Genomic DNA, 20,286 nt, shown 5'->3' with positions numbered 1-20,286 from the left:
GACATTTTGTGACCTGGTTTGGGTCTCGGGGCTGTGCTTGGCCATGCCTGACGGGGTGGGTGGTGGCTGCAGCCCGGCGCAGTGTGGATGGGCGGCTGAGCGGGGTCCAGGCGGAGATGGCGCTGCAGGAGGAGAGTGTGCGGCGCAGTGAGCGGGAGCGCCGGGCCACGCTGGACCAGATAGCCACACTGGAGAGGAGCCTGCAGGCCACCGAGAGCGAGCTCCGGGCCAGCCAGGTGGGCATGAGCTGAGGGCCAGCGGGGGCGACAGGGAATCTGTGTACCCGAGTGGTTGTCTAACTCTTACGTGTGTCTCCCTGCGTCTGTCTGCCTGAGTCTCTCTGCAACCCACTGAGGTGACCAGCCTGTGAGTCTGTGAAATCACATTCAGACTCCATCCTCTCATGTCACTTGTGGTCACTGGCTGTAGAAAAAAGAGCTTGGTCAAGGTGCAATAGCTCATGCCTGTAATCCTAGCACTTTGGGAGGTCGAGGTGGGTGGATCCCGTGACCCCAGGAGTTTGAGACCAGCCTGGGCAACATGGTGAAACCCCATCTCTATGAAAAATACAAAAAGTAGCTGGGCGTGGTGGTGTGGGCCTGTAGTCCCAGCTACTTGGGAGGCTGAGGTGGGAGGGTCACTTGGAGCCCAGGAAGTCGAGGCTGCAGTGAGCTGTGATCATGCCACTGCACTCTAACAAGGCAGAGTGAGACCCTGTCTCAGAAAAAAAAAAAAAAAGAAGAAAAGAAAGCGAGCAAGGCTTGGCGTGGTGGCTCACGCACGCCTGTAATCCCAGCACTTTGGACTTTGGGAGGCTGAGACGGGCGGATCACCTGACACCAGGAGATCGAGACCATCCTGGCCAATATGGTGAAACTCTGTCTCTACTAAAAATACAAAAAAATTAGCCAGGTGCGGTAGTGGGCGCCTGTAGTCCCAGCTACTCAGGAGGCTGAGGCAGGAGAATGGCATGAACCCGGGAGGCGGAGCTTGCAGTGAGCCGAGATCGGGCCACTGCACTCCAGCCTGGGCGACTGAGCAAGACTGTGTCAAAAAAAAAAAAAAAAAGAGAGAGAAAGAAGAAAGGAAAGAAAGAGAGCTTGGGCTTTGAGCTGTCTCTGCCTAGTTTTTGTTTTCCTCATCTCATCTGTAAAAGGAGGAGCGGTGATTACCTCACAGGGTGATACACATAGGCTCTTATCACAGGTGGTACTCAGGGAGCCTCTGTTTTATGTCTCTGTAGTTCTGGGGTTTTTGTGTGTGTTTGGGGGACAGCTGCGTGTGCCAGTGTGTGTGTCTGCCTGTCTGGGGCAGGAAACTCAGGCCCTGGTGCTGACAGTGCAGCCACAGTTCCTCTCCGCCCTCCCCAGCCTGTCCCTCTATTACTGCCCCCCACTCAACCCCCTGCCTCTGGCCTGGGGCCGAGCTTAGCTGGATTGTTGTGTCTGCGGCTTCAGCCCTGGCCGTGGGCCCAGCCGCAGGGGCTGCGGGAGGAGGCCAGGAACAAAGCTGGGCAGGAGCCAGAGTGGGGGCCCCAGACAGGGCAGGGCTGGGGCTGTGGGCAGGGTGGCAGAGGGGCCAGGCTCAGGATGGGGGCTGGGGAGGCTCTAATAACACCCCCTGTTGATCCACCCTGTCTCTAGGATAGAACCAGGGATTGGAGGACCCCTAGTCTGCCTTCCTGTCCCATCCCCACTCCCCAGGCCTTCTTCACTGGCTGACCCTGGGCAGGGGAGGGGGAATCACAACCTGAAAGGGCCTCGGAATCTGCATTTCTTTTTTTTTTTTTTTTTTTTTTTTTTTTTTTTTTTTTTGAGACGGAGTCTCGCTTTGTCGCCCAGGCTGGAGTGCAGTGGCCGGATCTCAGCTCACTGCAAGCTCCGCCTCCCAGGTTTACGCCATTCTCCTGCCTCAGCCTCCCGAGTAGCTGGGACTACAGGCGCCCACCACCTCGCCCGGCTAGTTTTTTGTATTTTTAGTAGAGACGGGGTTTCACCATATTAGCCAGGATGGTCTCGATCTCCTGACCTCGTGATCCGTCCGTCTCGGCCTCCCAAAGTGCTGGGATTACAGGCTTGAGCCACCGCGCCCGGCCCGGAATCTGCATTTCTACAGCCCCTTCCTCAGGGCTTCTGTGAGCACCCAGGTTGTGGTACCCTGGGACCAATCCAGTATCCCCACTGTGCAGATATGAAATGGGGCCAGACAGCGGGAAGGGGCAGTCCTGGGTTCCACAGCCCATTGGCCTGGGCTAAAACTGGAAAGGTGGGCTCTGGGATCTTCATGTCCACTCATCCTGGGAACACATGGGAGACCGAGGCCCCCAGAGGGTCCCAGGCTGGCCCCAGGTCACACAGGTCACCCTTCGAGGCTGCTCCCCACTCTTCCCCTATAGGCCCCAGGGCGTGTGCGGGAGGGCTGTGGGGTGCACTGGATGTCTGGGCCTGAGCCCCGTGCCACCTGCAGGAGAAGATCAGCAAGATGAAGGCCAATGAGACAAAGCTGGAGGGCGACAAGCGGCGCCTGAAGGAGGTCCTGGACGCCTCCGAGAGCCGCACCGTCAAGCTGGAGCTGCAGCGGCGCTCACTTGAGGGGGAGCTGCAGCGCAGCCGCCTGGGCCTGAGTGATCGTGAGGCCCAAGCCCAGGCCCTCCAGGATCGGGTGGACTCCCTGCAGAGACAGGTGGGCCCCTCTCCAAATCACGGCCACAACATTTGCATGCCCTGTGCCAAGAGCTTTATAGGCACTATGCAATCCCCCAACAACCCTGTGAGGCAAGTATTACCAACATCCCCATTTCACAGATGGACAAATAGAGGCTGAGAGGTGATGTCATTGTCCAAGATCCCACAGCTAGTAAGAGGCAGAGCCGAAATCAGAATTCAGGGCTATTTGATGACAGAATCTGCATGCATAGGAGTCATCTGGGATAAGTTAGAGATGTAGGTTTCACTCATTTCCCTTTTTGCCTTAACTGCTAGGAAGCTCAGCTCTAACTGGAATGTTAAATAATTTGGCTAGCCTTGCCTGAACACCCACCAAAGTCAAAAATAGAAAATTTTAGTGTGGTGGTGGTTACCCTTTCTCTTCCATGGCAGAGAGGAGAGAGGAATGAGGACAGGGAGGAGACCAGTGAGTCTGAGACAGCTAGGTTGATGGCACTCTGGGCACGAGTAAATAGCCAGCAGTGATGTGGGGCCCAGGTTGCAGTAGGCTGAGCCAGCGGGAGCTCTTAGGAACAGAGGGTCTCAATGATGGAGGCCCAGAGAGAAGTGGGAAGGGAGTGGATTCGGCATGCCAGGTGGAGGTCACAGTAGGAGCAGAGGTGTAGAGGCCAGATGGGAACAGCCCCCTGATTGTTCTGGCTGTCCTCCTGCCAGGTGGCAGACAGCGAGGTGAAGGCAGGGACCCTGCAGCTGACCGTGGAGCGGCTGAACGGGGCCCTGGCCAAGGTGGAGGAAAGCGAGGGGGCCCTGCGGGACAAGGTGCGGGGCCTGACAGAGGCCCTAGCCCAGAGCAGTGCCAGCCTCAACAGCACCCAGGACAAGAACCTGCATCTACAGAAGGCTCTGACCGCCTGTGAACACGACCGCCAAGTGCTCCAGGTCTCGGGTCCAGGGTCTGGCTGGGATGGGTCCAGTGAGAGAGTCAGCCAGTAAGAGCAGGCCTGGAGGGGGGCCCTGGTAAAGAGCCAGCCAATGGGGCAGTCAGTTGGAGCCAATGAGAGCAGGCTTGAAGGGAGGGCGTGGACCCAACAGACCATCAGCCAATGAGAAGAGGCTCTGGGTATGTCCCTTAAGAAGACAAGACTACTAGTATAGACTTCGGGGGACCCAGGTGCAGGGTTTATTGGGGAGAGTTGGGGTCTGAGTGGGTCCTACCTTACGCAGGTCAGTGGATAGGCCGTGGATGGGTCTAGTGTGCACCCCACCCTCCAGGTGAGAACACTGCCTGTTTTGTGGGTTGTGGACCTATCCGGAGGTACAGAATAGAGAGGACTCCTTAGGGCTCCCAGGCCAGCCTGGCACCATCAGCCCCTGTCCCCCAGGAACGGCTGGATGCTGCCCGGCAGGCATTATCTGAGGCACGGAAGCAAAGCAGCTCTCTGGGCGAGCAGGTGCAGACGTTGCGAGGCGAGGTGGCTGACCTGGAGCTGCAGCAGGTGGAGGCCGAGGGCCAGCTACAACAGCTACGGGAGGTGAGGGCCAGGGTGTGCCCCCTCTGTCCCCAAGACTGTGAGGCCCTGGGATAGGGTGGGGACGTTCCCACCCATCTCAACCTCATCCCAAACCCTGGTGCAACCTCCAGTAAGGAAACATGGTTCATTCAGAGCATAGTTCTGTTATACAGATGGAGAAACTGAGACTCTGAGAGAAAGGTTTGGCTTCAGGTGACAATTCTCTGATGTGGGCCTCACCGTCGCCTGCTCTGTGAGTGGGCCAGCCTCATTATCCCCAAGCTTCAGATAAGTATGCTCAGGCCCAGAGGGATTCAGGGCCTGCCTGGCTTCTGTTGCAGGTGCTGCGGCAGCGGCAGGAGGGTGAGGCTGCAGCCCTGCACATGGTCCAGAAGCTGCAAGATGAGCGGCGGCTGCTGCAAGAGCGCCTGGGCAGCCTGCAGCGCGCCCTGGCTCAGCTGGAAGCCGAGAAGCGGGAGGTGGAGCGCTCAGCCCTGCGGCTGGAGAAGGACCGTGTAGCCCTCAGGAGGACGCTGGACAAGGTAGGCTGCTCCCTGGGCTCTCCCCTCACTTCCTCTGGGGCCTAGCTGTGGTAGATCCCACTGCACATCCCCAGGGTGTGCTGCCTCTGGTGGGGTTAGGTTATTCCATTGGGGTTCAGGAACCCGAGCCCCCTCAGTAAGCTCCTCCTGGCATCCTGATCTCCTCTGGCTCTCCTGCCTAGGTGGAGCGGGAGAAGCTTCGTAGCCACGAGGACACAGTGCGGCTGAGCGCAGAGAAGGGCCGCCTGGACCGCACCCTCACGGGAGCTGAGCTGGAGCTGGCAGAGGCGCAGAGGCAGATCCAGCAGCTGGAGGTCTGACCCCATCCAGTCCGGGACGCCAACTTCATCCCCAGTCTGAGTGCTCAGCAATCCCAGTGTTGCTGATGGCCCAGCCAGCCCAGGGCCCACAACCCCCTCCTCTAGGAGCCCTGAGCCTTCCAGTGACCCAGCCGGGCTATGGAGGGAGGGGTTCTCCATAAGGTGTACGGAAAAGACACTAAAGGCTTGTTTGCACGTGAGCCTGTGGGTTCATGTATGTTGTGGCCTTGCGGCAGTGTGAGAACCCATGTGATTATTCTTGTGTATGGAGCATGAATCTTGTGCATGGTGTGGCGTGTCTAGGTATTGTGAATATGTGTTTGTGTACAGACGTTTTCATGTATGTGGGAGTTGGGCCTTTGCACCTACACATGCACCTGTGTGAGTCCAGGTAGGGATTTAAATGCTTGCCTTTGTGCCTGTGTGTATGACGTCTGAGTGTGTGAGTGTGTGTGTGTGCGCGCACGCACCTACCTGAGTGGGCGTCATTGGGTGCACTCACCCTGGGCTTGCAGGCTGACTGCCAGGGCCAGCAGGATGGAAGACACACAAGGATCTCTCCTGCCTTCCCCCTCTGCACTGGCCACGTCCCAGGGAGGTACCTGACAACCTGTCACACATGCACACACACACTCACGCTGGGCCAGAACCCTGACCACAGCCCCTCTTTGCAGGCGCAGGTGGTGGTGCTGGAGCAGAGCCACAGCCCAGCCCAGCTGGAGGTAGATGCGCAGCAGCAGCAGCATCTGGAGCTGCAGCAGGAGGTGGAGCGGCTGCGCAGTGCCCAGGTGCAGACTGAGCGCACGCTGGAGGCTCGGGAGCGGGCCCACCGCCAGAGGGTGCGTGGGCTGGAGGAGCAGGTGTGCAGGCCCCCTCGGAAGGCTGGGCCAGGATCCTGTGTGGGGCTGGAGGAAGAGGAGAGACCCAGTCAAGACCTCGTGGGTATAGGCAGTTGATGGCTCCCATAACCGAAAAGGGTGGGGTTGGCTCTGCGATGGTATCAGCCAAGACCAGACCAGGGGCCACGGGATGCTCCTGGGCCCAAGGCCTTCCTGCCATGGCTCTGCTCCCCCTGGCTCCATGCTCAGGGCAGCCTTCTCCCTGGGTGGCCAGGTGTCCTGAGCAGCTCCAGCCTCAGGTTGTCCCAGCAATCTCATCCCTGAAGACAGCAGGAGCAGAAGTCCCAGGGCTGTCCCTCACTGGCCTGCTCAGATCACACACCCCTTCCTGACCATGCCTGAGCCAGCCTTGTCAGCTGGAGACTGGGTCACATGTCCACCCCTTGGGTCTGGGCTAGAGCCACGCCCACCCAAGTGATGATGGGGATAAAGAATGGGGGTGGAGTTGCCCTGAAAGGTGCCGACAGTCAGAAGACGCCAGACTCTGCCGTAAGGAACAAAATGAGAAGGGCAGGACAGCCCCTGGCTCTCAGTCAGGTCAGACCTTTCCTGAAACCGTGGCACTGTGTCCCTCTGGGTTCCCAGCTGCCTTCCTTTCTCTGAAGCCAGGCTGAGGACCTGACTGGCCTTATCTTCCCTTTTTTCCCCAGGTGTCCACACTGAAGGGACAGTTGCAGCAGGAGCTTCGAAGGAGCTCAGCACCCTTCTCCCCACCCTCCGGCCCCCCAGAGAAATGAGCCCCTGCTGGCATCTGGAAAAAGGCCCTATGCCCGGGACAGGGGAGGGCCTTCCTTTTGGACAGCCCACCCCCAGAGCCCAATCCCTTGGGGGCCTCAAGCTAGGGTGGGATGAGGAGGCGCTCCGCTGGCAGTGCTGAGGAGGGGTACTCCAGCTCCAGGCCTGGCGAGGCTTCCCGGCATCGCCTGCGGGCCCCACCTCAGTCCAGCCTCCCTCTTCCAGGATGAGCCACTGTAGATAGTACAAGTTCCTCCTTGAGGGGCTGAGCCGTAGCCAGGGTTGGGGAGAGCCCTCGTCTCTGGTCAGCCCTGGAGCAAGGGTTCGTGGGAAAGAGGAGAGGGGCCAGGCCCAGGGCAGGGGTCAGAGGCCCAGTCCCTGACTCTGGCTTCCCAGGGATCTGTCTGCCTTAGTTGAGAGTGTGTGTCAGGAAATTCCTCAGAGTGCTCAGAGTCCCTGTATTTTTATACCTTTTTATAATGTTAACTGTTCAGAACTGTTTTTTGTAACAAGACCTCCTTTTCTAAAAAGTTTGTACAGATGTGTCCCTCTTCTAGACGATTGGAGGAGATGGGGTCGGGGGGAGACAGGTGGGGTCTGGGGCAAGAGGGATGGGGCCCTGTAGGGAGGGGTGCTTGGGGAGGTGGCAGGGAGAGGCAGAGAGGCCTGTGTTGGGAAGGGAACTTGCCAGCCTCACAGGATGTCAGATGGGGAGGCCTCTGGGGTCCTGAGTCACCCGGCGCATAGAACAGATTGGGGCTGTTGAAGCCTGGGACTGGGCCAAGCCTGGGCAGCTCGACTCTTTCCAGTCTGTGCTTTCTTGCCCCTTTCTCTGGCCCCTCCTTAGATCCAAGCCCACCCTCGGGACAGTGACAGGCCTTCCAGGCAGCATGGCAAACAAGTGCAGGTTTGGGTGTGAACATGCCTGGCTCCGCTGGGTGATCCTGAGCAAAGCTGTCGCCCAGGCTGGAGTGCAATGGCATGATCTCAGCTCACTGCAACCTCCGCCTCCCGGGTTCAAGTGATCCTCCTGCCACAGCCTCCTGAGTAGCTGGGATTACAGGTGCCCGCCACCATGCCCAGCTAATTTTTGTATTTTTTTTTTTTTTTTTTTAAGTAGAGACAGGGTTTCACCATGTTGATCAGGATGGTCTCAAACTCTAGACCTCAGGTGATCCGCCTGCCTTGGCCTCCCAAAGTGCTGGGATTACAGGCATGAGCCACCACGCCCAGCCTGCTTAACCTCTTAAAGCCTCAATTTGCTCATTTGTAAAATGGGAACCTACCGCATAGGGCGACTGGGGAAGTTCACATAGGAGGTGCTCAATCAGTGTCTGAAGGAGAAATTAACACTCATCCTCATCTGCTGGAGTCCAGCTGCCCGATTTGGCCACAGCACTGCCGCTGACAGCTGTGGACCCGTGGGTGGGACCCTTGGGTGGGTTACTTCATGTCTCTGGGCTTAGTTTTCCTGTCTCTAAGAGGGGGATATGAATTACATCCACCACATATGCCTGTTCAGAGTTAAGGAGTGTTCGAGCCTTCACGCAGAGCCCAGGCCCCACGTGCTGGTCAGAGGGAGGTGTTACAATTATAATGGCTTGCTCGTTTTTGCCCTCTTTTTTTCTTTGAGACAGTCTTGCTCTGCCCAGGCTGGAGTGCAGTGGCGCGATCTTGGCTCACTGCAACCTCCGCCTCCCAGGTTGAAGCAATTCTTGTGCCTCAGCCTCCTGAGCAGCTGGGTTTACAGGCGCACGCCACCACGCCTGGCTGATTTTTTTTGTATTTTTACTAGAGACAGGGTTTCACCACGTTGGCCAGGCTGGTCTCGAACTCCTGGCCTCAAGTGATCGGCCCGCCTCGGCCTCCCTGAGTGCTGGGATTACAGGTGTAAGCCCCTGCACCCTGCCGTTTTTGTTCTTTTAATGGCACCCATCTCCCCAACTTCTCAAAGGCCTTGGATGTCAGTCCGCCTGCCTTGATCCCATGCCCTCCAACCCCATGGGCAGCCTCCCATCTTCACTGTGTCCCTCTGGTGATGGGAACTCATGTCCTCACCAAGCAGCCCTGATCATGAGAAAGCTGTGTCCCTGAAGCCTTCCATCTCCCATGCAATTCCTGCAACACGCGTGCGCACGTACACTGTCATGACGCAGTGTTCTGGGCAGGGCAGAACTGGAGCCGGTGGGTGAGGAGGTGGGGCTGGGACTGCAGAAGCACAGGGCACCTGAGCAGACCGTTCACTCCAAGGGGTGGGGAGCCTCTCAGGACAGTCTGCGTTGGGGGCACTTGGCTGGCCCCTCTGTGCTCTCCACCGAAAAAGTGACTCGATCTTTTGTAAAAACTGTTTTTAATTTTGTATAAAATAAAGGTGGTCCATGCCCAGGGGGGCTGTAGGAAATCCAAGCAGACCAGCTGGGGTGGGGGGACGTAGCCTACCTCAGGGGACTGTGAAGGGGGGACTGTCTGTCCTCAAAAGGGGCTGAGAAGGCCCGTCAGGGGCCAAGGTCCCACAGAGAGGCCTGGGATGCCCCCCAACCTGAGGGGCAGAGACTAGGCAGTGGGGAGCCCCCATCATGCCCCAGAGGTGGCCACAGGCTGAAGGAGTGGCCTGAGGCACCGCAGCCTGCAACCCCCAGGGCTGCAGTCCACTAACTTTTTACAGAATAAAAGGAACATGGGGATGGGGGAAAAAGCACCAGGTCAGGCAGGGCCCGAGGGCCCCAGATCCCAGAAGGGCCAGAACTCCGGATGCCAGCACCACCCTAGCAGCCCCCACAGCTCCTGGCACAGGAGGCCGCCACGGATTGGCACAGGCCGCTGCTGGCCATCACGCCACATTTGGAGAACTTGTCCCGACACAGGTCAGCTATTAGGGGCAGGAAGGAGGGGGGTCAGGGTGGAGCTGGGAGATTAGAACCGCTGTCCCTCCCCCAACTCTGGTGATAGGAGTGTTTTGAGGATGAAACAGCTCACCTCCCCTCAGGGAGGGGAGCTCAGGGTGTCCTGGAAGTGGGCCTGGTGGATAATACGTGTTGAATAAACATCAGGTGGGTGACTAGGTAGCCAGATAATGAAGTGGACCTGGGGGTAGGGGAGGTCTTGGGGAGGAGGCCTTCCTACCTCGGAGGAGCTCCTCGTGGGCACACACTGTACGGACACAGATCTCCTTGTTAACGACGTACACACGGCGGAGGCTGCAGGGACAGGGCAAGGGAGGTCTCAGCCCCACTTCCACCCAACCCCACTGGGATAGCCCAGACAGAACCCGGCATTGGAGTCCAGGAGTGGAGGTCCCTGGCCCAGGCTCAACCACAGAACTGAGCTCAACTTCAGGACTCACTATCTTTCCTCCAACTCCCACCTTGGCTGGCCAGAGCTGTCCCGTGTGCCCTCTAGCCCCCCAAACTCCGGAGTCTTCCCGACAGCTGCCCACCTGTGCTCACCTGTAGAAGCAGACCTCGTTGATACACTGTTTGCACGGCTTGTGTATGGAGTAGAGGCGGGTGCACGGGTACTGTTCCTCACGGCAGTCTGGTGACAGGTGGGGTCAGACTAGGAGCCCAGAGTTGGGGGGCAGCCCCCAGCCTCACCCACCTGAGGCTGGCTCGCAGGGCCTAGTCCCCCCTGTACCCTCAGGCCCTGTGCAGACACCCATACCTACCCATGCCCACGTAGACACGTGCAGCACTGTCAGACTTACCAGGGCTGTAATATTCATGTATCAACTCACAACCACACTTACTATAGAAGCCTAAGTTCAACAGAAATTCCCACCCACCCATGCATCATCACAAAAGCCCATACCAACTTCCAAGCAGATCTGCCCACGCTCACAGAAGCCCACATAGGAACACACACACCAACCCACACGAGGGTAAGCACACGGATTCTCTCGCACACACACACCTTGTTCTTTCAAGCTGTCAGCTGGGGCAGCCGGAGGGGCACCGCTCAGCCAGCCTGCGCTCCCTGGCCCTTCCTCGCCTCCACATGGGCACCACCCAGTCTCTCTGGCTGACAGGAAGTCCCCAGCACACTCCCTGCCCCTCCCAGTAACTGTGAGGACAGGGGCCTTCCTAGGCTGCCAATTTAGCCTCCAGTCAGGCACGCTGGGGAGTGGTGGGACCTCCTGGAGCTGCCTAGGGGGGCCTGGGGATGCCAGCCTACAGCAGTCATACTGCCCACATTACTGCCAACAGCCCACATGGGCAAGGGACAAAGACCTCCAGCCCACCAGCACCGCCCCCTACTCCACCCCAACTTCAGGCCGTGCCTCCATTTCTCTGGCTGTCAAGAAAGCCCTTACCAAGAGGCCCAGGCTCTGTGGGCTCCGCCTCCGCATTTTCTGGTTCTGGTGTCGAGACAGAGGTAGGCAGACATCACTGGGAGGGGTATCTTCAGGGCAAGGGGAGTCACCTCTCCTAGCCCTGGCAGACCCCCACTCCCAGGGTGGACAGAGTGGGGAGGGGTGAGGCAGGAGCTGGGGCAGGGGTGGGAGCAGGGTCTGGCGCCTACCTGGGGTTGGGGCTGGGATGACTTCCTGTTGGACTTGCTGCTGGGACTGGAACTGGAACTGTTCCTCGGAGGGCCGAGGAGTCACCTCTGCAGCCAGGGGAGGATAAGGGGGTCTACTCCCTCTACCCCTCCCAGGGGTTCTCCCCACCCCAGCTGCCCGCCTACCCCCAGCCGTTACCTTGATAATCATAGTAGTCTGGGTTGTCTGCAAACAAAGATGAAAGTGGAATTGGTGGGAGTCAGGCTACTCCCCTAGCCCCAGGGGCAAACGAGGTCCCCGCTGAGCCAGGGACCAACCCCCAGAGTTCCCATCAGCCTGTCCAGTGCGGTCCCTGGCTGAGCCATGCACATCTGAGCAGCCAGGCCTCCGTGACCCGGCAGGGCTGGGGGTGGAAGGCCCTTACCGATCTGGTCGCTATAGTGGGTGTACTGGACGTGGTCAGGGAACGGCGGCAGCGGGTCCAGGTCGTACTGGCCCTGAGCCAGCAAGCCTGCTGTGGGGAGGCAAAGCATGTGGGATACCCCACAGGGAGGGGCAACGGGGGCCTGAGGCGCTTCTGGGGAGGTGAGGCGGGGGTCACAAGGGCAGGTCTGTAAGAACCTAGGACCCTACAAGCAGATTCCTAGAGGATCCAAACTCTTCTTCGATGGTAAAGACGCTTCCCCACCCTGGTCGTGGTCACCTCCCTGACCTCATCCTGCCCCTTCCTGTTGCTGGCCTCCTGGCTGTTCCTGGGACTCCACATGCTCCTGCCTCCCTCAGAGCCTTTGCACCTGATGCTCCCTGGGCCTGTGAGGCCTGCTCAGCTGCTTCAGGTCTTCCCTGGAATTTCAGCCTCACGAGAGGCCGCCCCACCCCCAGCCCACCGGCCCTCCTGCTGATTTCCGTCCAGCACTCAGCACATGCTGGCGTTTCTCACATCTGCTTGTTTCCTGTTTGTCCTCCTTCCCTGGACTGGCCGCATGATGAGGAGCAACGATGTGTCTGCCTGGTTCATCGCTGAATCCCCAGGGCCTAGCCCAGCACTTGGCACGTTGTAGGGACTCAACACATCACAGCTGAATGAATGAATCTTGGCCCTGCTAGGACTTTTGTGGTCCTCATTGATTCTCCTCATTTGGCCAGTACGGACCCCCCCCAAGGTCGAGACTGTATAGAGCTGAAGGGCCCTGAATGGATCTAGAACCCAAGCGTCCGGACTCCCTGCCTTGGGTGCCCCTGCACCTCCACCTCACATCGGCTCCCAGAGGGGCGTTGTGCCTTGTGCCACGGAGTCCTTGTGCCTGGGACATGCCCTCCAGAGCCCTGCCTGCCTGCTGCTGTGGAGGGCTGGGGGAAGGGCCGGGAGCTGCCTCCAGATGCTGCCAGTGTTGGCCGGTCCAGTCTGTGGTCCAAGCAGGCAGGAGGCCCTGGGAGCTGGGGAGCTGAGTTCTGGCCATAAGTCATGACAAAGGCTCACTGCTAATCCCCCCTACTAACCCTACTCTCCACCCCCACATAAGGGGAGCTACCCTCTGCCCCAGGAGCCACTTACCAGGCAGGAATAGCAGGAAGAGGTAGGCAGCTCTCATGGCAACGAAGAGGCAGGCCGGAGTGGTGTCAGAGAGGACAGCTGGGGAAAGACCGGTGGGAGGTCTACCCAGGGCTGCACCCAGGACAGCAGAGCTGACCTTTGATCCCCTGATTTCACCCTGGAGAAGGTGGCACCCAGAAGCCAGGCATGGGAGGGCTGGAGTGGAGGGACATCCCAGTCCCTGCTGGTCCGCCCAGGTGTTCAGGTCACAAGGAACAAGGCCTCCAACCCAGCTCCAGGGCTGATCCTGACAAGCACACCCCGTGTCATGTGTGTACTAGACACAGTCAGGGAAGGGTGGACCCTGCCCTGCTCACTAAGGGGACATTCCTAACGTGCTCCCAGCCCGGGCCATTCTGTCCTCACCCACACCCATGCTCAGCCCTCTGGCCCAGTGCCTCCCCGGGTGTCCAAGGCACTGACTGCATGAATCGCTGAACCAGGCCCATCCTTGGGACCCCAGCCGTGGCCAACCGGCATCACCGCCTGGACTCGGCAGCTTCTGCCAAGCCCACCACCTGCTCCCAATTAGCCCCTGGGCCCTGAGCATCCTGCTCAGCAGAAAACCACATACACATGGGCCTGCCGGGCCCCCACAGCGGCCAGGCCGGGCAGGGCTCCCAGCGCCCAGAAGACTCCTCTCCTGCCAGGCCTCCAGGCCTGGAAAGACCTGGCTGTGTTCATCACAGGCTCACGAGACCTGGGCTATTTGCAGCAGCAGGAAACACTAGAGTGAAGTCTGAGGGGACTCCTCTGGATTCCAGAACGGCAGCACTGAAGGGGCCGTGACATCACCCGGCCTGGGGGTTCCGCACCCCCTGACATTGTAGGCAAGTATGTGTGTCATTTGGAAGGAGAGGGCACCGGGTCATGGCTTTCATTAGGATCCTGACATTCAAGAGCCCAGCCTCCAGTCCTGGCCACTCGGTGGGACTTGGGGAAGCCTCCGGTTCCCCACGTCCAGCCCCAGCTCCGTGGAGGGCCACCTCAGGTCCCTCAGCCTTCTGTAGGGAGGGCTGCGAGGGTGGGGTCCATTCTCCAGGAGGGCCCCTCCCGGCTGCATCCCAGGAAGTCTTTCCAGAAAGCTAGCTGGAAACCCCAACTTTGCTCTATTTTCCCCACTGGGAATCCAGGGGGAGGGGAGGGAAAGGGGAGAAAGCATGGGGTCTTTCCCTCCTTCCTCTGAATCCTGAGGCCTCCCTGACACCCGGCCCTCTCATGCGTTTTGGGCACCTCACTGAGGTGGATTGGGAGCGGGGAGACGAGGCTCAGGACCAAGCTGCCCCAGAGGTGAGGGATAGCTGACTCCCCACACCCCATTCTGAAAACCCTTGACCTCCTCATGGAAGGAGGATGAAAAGACCCCAGAGCCTTCGTCGCCCCTCTCCCCACCGTCGCCCCTCTTCCCATCGTCGTCCCTCTCCCCATCGGTCAGGCCGGTCGGAGCCCCCGCTGCTCAGCAGAAGGCGCTGAATTGGGGCATGAGGGGCTGCAAGGTGTTGGGGGATGCCTGTTGGTCCCCTGCGTGGAGTCTTCTTCCCTAGGACTGGCCCCCAAACCCAGGCTTACTAGGGGAGGGAGGCCCACGGGCTAGCGGGTAGACAGGAAAGAGGGAAGTCAGTGTGGAGTTCATGGGCTCCTCCCAGGGGACTACATCTCCAAGCACTTCTAGACCAAGGGGTTTTGGGGCGTGCGGGAGGCCAGGACCTGCCCGGGAGGCTGCCCCACCCCCACCTCTGGCCTCTTCCACAGCTGCGGCCTCCCCCAACCCCGACTCCCCTGCGTCCTGGGAGGAGGGGGACAGGGGGCCCCGACGCTGGCTCAGACCTCAGACGGAGGGCTCTGCCCGCTCCAGAGCCAAGCTAGCGGGGAGGGGTCCCGGCGGGGGGAACCCAGATGCTGCAGCGCCGCACAGCTGGGAACAGTCAGCTTCCGCGCGCCCTCGCGCTCCCGTCTCTGATCTCTCTTTGTCTCTCTGCGTCTCTGTCTCGGCCATTCCCACCGGGGCCCCCCACCCCACCCGCCACATTCCAACCTCCCTGGGAGAACAAAAGATGTCCCATCCCCCGACGCCCCCACCTCTGGCTCCCCCCAAACTCGGGCTCCCCGCCCTTCCCAATTCACGTTTTCTCTGCAGAGCAACCCCAAACTTTCCAGGTGCCCCCCTGGCGTCCGCTCTGAAGGCGCTGGGTTCAGGACCTCCGCGGTCGCCCCAGGATCGGGGACCCGGAGAGCCTGGCACCCCCGTCCCCGCGCCGCGGGACCCGCCGACGCCCCTGACCGCCCCCCGGGGCCCCCAAGCGCCAGGCCCGCGCCTACCTGTCCGGGTCACTCCGCCGCCCGCTCCGAGTCCGCCCGCCGGAGCCGCCCCTTGGCCCGCTCCGAGTCCCCCTCCGGGCCCCCGACGGGGCTGGCGCCCGCCCTCCAGCCCCAGAGCCTCTGGGTCCTAACGCGAGCGGCCCGCACAGACCGCCACGCCGTGCCCTCGGGGTTCCATCTCCTCGGGGGTGTCCCCGGGGGAGAGGCGCCCGGAGCCGTCCTCACGTCCGTGCAAAGCTTCCTCCTTCTCACAGCTGCTCCTCACTCGACGTCGACGGGGTGAGGGGGGTGAGGTGGGTGAGGTGAGCAAGGGTGGGTGTGTAGCCCATTTCACAGAGGAGAAAACCAAGCTTCCCAAAGTGACTCACCATAGGCCCCTCAGCCAGAAAGTAAGCCTCGCTCGCACTCTGCCTTCTCCCAGCTTACAGGACACCCTCCTGCCTTGGTTTTCCTTCTGCCTCTCCAGCTGAGCCTGCTGCCTTTCCCAGGCCCGCACCATCTCCTCCTACACTGCTGAGCTCTGGGCCATGGCTGGCTTCCACAACCAGCCGTTCTTTCTTTCCTTTTCTAGAGACAAGGTCTTGCTGTGTTGCCCATGCTCGTCTCGAACTTCTGGCCTCGAAATTTTGGCCTCAAGAGTTCCTCCTGTCTCATCCTCCTGGGTTGCTGGGATTACAGGCAAGATTCCCTGACCCAGGTCATAACCAGCACTTTTTTCAGCCCTGACCCTATCTGTGTGTCCCACAAATGTCCCCAAGGTGCATCAACTTCAACAAGCATCCAAGTCCAAATTCACAACCTCCTAGCTCTCCCCAAGACCTGGCCTTCAAGACCTGGCCTTCCAGGGTTCCCAGTACTCCATTGGCCCCCCAGCCTTCCATTACCCAGGCTTCCTCCCCTACCCTTAGCCCTGCATCTAATCCAGTACCCACCTGTGAATGCTACTAAAAATTTCTTTTGTGACTCTGTCCACTGCTCCCTCCCTGGCCTAAGCCACTGTGAGACCAAGTTGCAATCCCAAGAAACCACATTTGTTCTTTCTGCTTGTCAGAAGCTGACAAAGCCCTGACTCAGTGGCCAGCGGCAGCGTGACGGAAGGATGCCTTGAAGGTGGCAGGCAGGGCAGAACACAGGCTCCCACGCCTCTTGCTTGAATCACTGCATTGTTAGGAAAGGTAAGTTCAATGATCCTGGCTGTGCCTTTTCCTGTACGTAAGATAGCACCTGACAGGACCGATGATTATGCCTCTATAATCTATATAACTAGGTACATCCTGGAACCCAAACTTTGGTGAGATTTGCTCTAGTGTAGCTTCTGAAGACATTTGATGTAACTTTTTTCTTCTTTTTTTTTTTTTTGAGACGGAGTCTTGCTCCGTCACCCAGGCTGGAGTGCAGTGGCCGGATCTCAGCTCACTGCAAGCTCCGCCTCCCGGGTTTACGCCATTCTCCTGCCTCAGCCTCCCGAGTAGCTGGGACTACAGGCGCCCGCCACCTCGCCCGGCTATTTTTTTGTATTTTTTAGTAGAGACGGGGTTTCACTGTGTTAGCCGGGATCGTCTCTCGATCTCCTGACCTCGTGATCCGCCCATCTCGGCCTCCCAAAGTGCTGGGATTACAGGCTTGAGCCACCGCGCCCGGCCTTCTTTTTTTTTTTTTTAATGAAACCGGGTCTCGCTCTATCATCCAGGCTGGAGTGCAGTGGCACCATCACAGCTCACCTCTTGGGCTCAAGTGATCCTTCCACCTCAGCCTCCTAAGTAGCTGGGACTACAGGCAAGAGCCACCATGCTCGGCTAATTTTTTTTTTTTTTTTTTTTTGTAGAGAAGGGCTTTTGCCATGTTGCCCAGTCTGGTCTCGAACTCCTGAGCTCAAGCAATCCACCCGCCTCAGCCTCCAAAAGTGCTGGGATTACAGATGTGAGCCACCGTGCCTGACCATAACTTCTGAGTACATGCAGAACCACCTACCTCTGTATCTAAAGTGTGGGCTGAAATGCTGCTTTGGAGCAGTCTGACAGAGACTCTCTGAAACGCTCTCCCAGGGTGCAGTCCTCAGTAAGACTCAATAAAAGTAACTTTAATTTTTTCAGCGGCTGATTTTCTTTTTTTTTTTTTTTTAAATGGAGTTTCACTCTGTTGCCCAGGCTGGAGTGCAGTGGCGTGACCTTGGCTCACTGTAACCGCCACTTCCCAGGTTGAAGGGATTCTCCCACCTCAGCCTCCCAAGTAGCTGGGATTACAGGCGCATGCCACCATGCCAGGCTACTTTTGCATTTTTTTTTTTTTAAGTAGAGACAGGGTTTCACCATGTTGGCCAGGTTCCTGACCTTAGCTGATCCACCTGCCTTGGGTTCCCAAAGTGCTGGGGTTACAGTCATGAGCCACTGTGCCTGGCCAAAAGGTGGAATTTTATTTTATTTTATTTTTTTGAGACAGGGTCTTGCTGCCTCTCAGGCTGGAGTGCAGTGGCGCGTCCTCGACTCACTGCAACCTCTGCCTCCCAGGTTTGAGTGAGTCTCATGCCTCAGCCTCCGGAGTAGCTGGGACTACAGGCACCCACCACCGTGCCTTTTTTTTTTTTTTTTTTTTTTTTTTGTATTTCTAATAGAGATGAGGCTTCACCATGTTGTCCAGGCTTGTCTTGTACTCCTGACCTCAGTTGATCCACCCACTTCGGCCTCCCGAAGTGCTGGAATTACAGGCGTGAGCCACTGGGCCTGGTCAAAAGGCTGATTTCTTCTTTAGTTGACACCACCATCATTTGCCTGGGCTCTGCAATAGCCTCCACTCCGGGCTCTCCCACGTGGGTCCTGCCTCCCTCACCCCTGCAGATCATGGCCGCTTCTACTGAACGCCTTTCACTCAGGTTGGGGGCTCAACTCCCCTGTGGCCTCCAGGACCCCTGCCCTTTATGGCAGCCTGGCTCTGCCTCCTCTTCCTCCTCTAGCCACCGGCCTTTGGGGGCTTTCTCCCAAATCCCTCTCCTTCCCAGACTGGGGCGTTTCTTCCTCCCGAGCTCTGGCTGAGGTCTCCTCCGTGGGGTCACAGATCAAACCCTCCCTTCCTCAGAGGGGCCTTCCCTTTTTCCTTTTTTTGTGCTTTCTAGCTTTACTGCTTGCAGCTCTCTTGTTGGCCTATCTGTGACCATCTGAGCCCTGTCCCTCTTCCCGATGCGACTGTCATCTTGCCCCGTGAAGGCCGGGACTGAGGCCTGTTTTTGCTTATCTTCAGTTTTGCTGATTAGGCTCAGAGCCTGGCTCCGAGCAGCAGTTCAGCAAACATTTGTGGAATGAATGAGTGAACTGTACTCTAAACTCTTCCCAGAGAGACTGGCTGGGAATGCAGATCCTCTGCCTCTGGGGCAGCCTAGTCCTGCCCAGGAGCAGGGGGTTTTGCGGGCTGGGAGATGTAGGGGCTGCGGGCTGGGAGGAGATGAGGATGGTCCCTGACTGAGACCCTTGCCGTGTGATCTCTTCACCCCTAGTCATTCCCCCACTTCCCTTAGACTCTGAGTCTCAGGAAGGGACTCAATATGTCCTGCGCCTCCTTCATTCCCCAGGATTGCTTTGTTGAAGAATGACCATGCCCTGTCCCCCAGTGTCTATTGCAATGCCGCAGAGACTTTTGTGACCTGGAGAGAGGTGGGCCCTCAGGCCAGCCCAGCCGTCTGCCTGCCCTTAGACCCCACTGCTGCCAGGAGCAATCCCACTGGCAAAAGAGAGGAAATCGCTCAGTAGAAATGCTGTCCCTTACCCTCGAAAAAAAGAAGGAGGCTGGGCGTGGTGACGCACACCTGTAATCTCAGCAGTTTAGGAGACCGAGGCGGGCGGACCGCTTGAGCCCAGGGGTTTGAGACCAGCCTGGACAGCATGGCAAAACCCCATCTCTACAAAAAATACAAAAATTAGCTGGGTGTGGTGGCGCCTGCCTATAGTCCCCGCTACTCAGGAGGTTGAGGTAGGAGGATCACCTGAGCCTGGGGAGGTGGAGGCTGCAGTGAGCCATGATTGCACCACTGCACTCCAGCCTGGGCAACAGAGCAAGACCTTGTCTAAAAAAAAAGAAAGAAAGAAAGAAAAACTGGGAGACTGAGGGGCTAAAGCTGCCAACTCGTGTCCTGGCTCCCAGGTCCTTTCTGCTGCTTCTACCCATTCCCCTGGCTGTTTCTTTGGGCAGGGGAGGGGATGGGGCTGTGGTTGCTGTGCTCCCACTATGTCCTTGGACATGTGCTCTTTCCCTGCCAGGCTTTCATGCTGGATGGTGAACTGCTTGCAGGGTGAGACCATGTTTTTGTCCCGTTTTATTCAGTTTGTTGAGTTAGTCCTGGTGCCTGGCACATACCTGTCCAATAGATTCATGAATAATCAGCTAAGGGTAGAGGAGGTATTTGAACCCAGGCCTCTCTGTGGCTTCCTCTGAAACAGCATCTGCCACCCTGAACCGTTGCTGTGCCCGGAGCAGAGGTCCACCATGATGTGCCTCCTGGCAGGAGTTACATCCTCACACCCACATCCCTTCTCCCCAGCATGATTCAACGTTTTCTCAGCCCCTACTCTGGCAGGCCTGGGGATAGCACCAGGGGTTCCAGGAATGAGGTTGGCCAGGGCTTTTGGAAGGCAGGAAACAGCCAGTCCTTCCTGTTCTCCCCTGCCCAGATGAGCCAGACGGCCAAGCTGCCTCTCTAGAGCAGAGGGGCTTGGCCAGGGGCCCGCTGGTGAGATGAGCTCAGAGGCACCCACCCTTCCCTCAGGGATGATGCACGTGGTTCTGGCTGGGAGATGTGGGCTCTGAGCCTGGATTTCATCTGAGGGAGGAACTGCCCACAAACATGTCCCAGGATGTTGGGGTGGGACGGGGAGGGGGAAAGGTGGGAGAGAGGGAACTGTCCCCTAGCAAATGCCTCCCAGGCAAGCCCACATCTCCTTGTCCTCTAAAGGAGGGTAGGAGGGTTAGGAACATCAAAGCTGGAGTCAAAGCTATCCAGCCCCACTCTGACTACTTGTGCAAACTCTAAGCCCTGGTTTCCTCATCTGTAAAATGGGAATAGTAGCCCACTTGTTGGAAGGATGACATGACAACGTGTGTAAAATGCTAAACGGGGCCAAGCGCAGTGGCTCACGCCTGTAATCCCAGCACTTTGGGAGGCCAAGATGGGCAGATCACCTGAGGTCAGGAGTTCGAGACCAGCCTGGTCAACAC

At 58.4% G+C, this 20,286-nt stretch overlaps 2 protein-coding genes across 14 annotated transcripts in view; one reads left to right on the top strand and one right to left on the bottom strand.

Annotated features, from left to right (window-relative positions):
* The window catches only part of CROCC (ciliary rootlet coiled-coil, rootletin), a 78,331-nt gene extending 71,128 nt beyond the window's left edge, over positions 1–7,203 (top strand). For 9 of the 12 annotated variants that reach the window (XM_077972533.1, XM_077972563.1, XM_077972545.1 and 6 more), the window contains 8 exons: positions 73–236; positions 2,467–2,682; positions 3,381–3,605; positions 4,049–4,198; positions 4,519–4,719; positions 4,902–5,033; positions 5,714–5,899; positions 6,589–7,203. In XM_077972533.1, the coding sequence (XP_077828659.1) occupies positions 73–236; positions 2,467–2,682; positions 3,381–3,605; positions 4,049–4,198; positions 4,519–4,719; positions 4,902–5,033; positions 5,714–5,899; positions 6,589–6,675 (1,361 nt within the window). In that variant the 3' untranslated portion in view covers positions 6,676–7,203. The remainder of the gene's footprint in view (positions 1–72; positions 237–2,466; positions 2,683–3,380; positions 3,606–4,048; positions 4,199–4,518; positions 4,720–4,901; positions 5,034–5,713; positions 5,900–6,588) is intronic. The other 3 variants (XM_077972537.1, XM_077972578.1, XM_077972572.1) reach the window with 3 other exon arrangements.
* A 1,803-nt stretch (positions 7,204–9,006) lies between these two features.
* MFAP2 (microfibril associated protein 2) overlaps positions 9,007–20,286 on the bottom strand; it is a 67,092-nt gene continuing 55,812 nt past the window's right edge. Inside the window, exons 2-10 of one of the 2 annotated variants that reach the window (XM_001099579.4) lie at positions 15,085–15,118; positions 12,727–12,804; positions 11,596–11,685; positions 11,370–11,396; positions 11,192–11,278; positions 10,983–11,027; positions 10,120–10,207; positions 9,797–9,870; positions 9,007–9,542 (exon numbers count right to left, since the gene is read on the bottom strand). In XM_001099579.4, the coding sequence (XP_001099579.2) occupies positions 9,439–9,542; positions 9,797–9,870; positions 10,120–10,207; positions 10,983–11,027; positions 11,192–11,278; positions 11,370–11,396; positions 11,596–11,685; positions 12,727–12,804; positions 15,085–15,118 (627 nt within the window). In that variant the 3' untranslated portion in view covers positions 9,007–9,438. Of the gene's footprint in view, positions 9,543–9,796; positions 9,871–10,119; positions 10,208–10,982; positions 11,028–11,191; positions 11,279–11,369; positions 11,397–11,595; positions 11,686–12,726; positions 12,884–15,084; positions 15,147–20,286 lie in introns of those variants that run through there. The other variant, XM_028839020.2, reaches the window with a different exon arrangement.

The sequence above is a fragment of the Macaca mulatta genome, chromosome 1 (assembly GCF_049350105.2).
Source record: "Macaca mulatta isolate MMU2019108-1 chromosome 1, T2T-MMU8v2.0, whole genome shotgun sequence".
NCBI classification, from domain to species: Eukaryota; Metazoa; Chordata; class Mammalia; order Primates; family Cercopithecidae; genus Macaca; species Macaca mulatta.
Note: the sequence above shows the minus strand (reverse complement) of the source record. Positions and strands in the feature narration are given on the sequence as shown.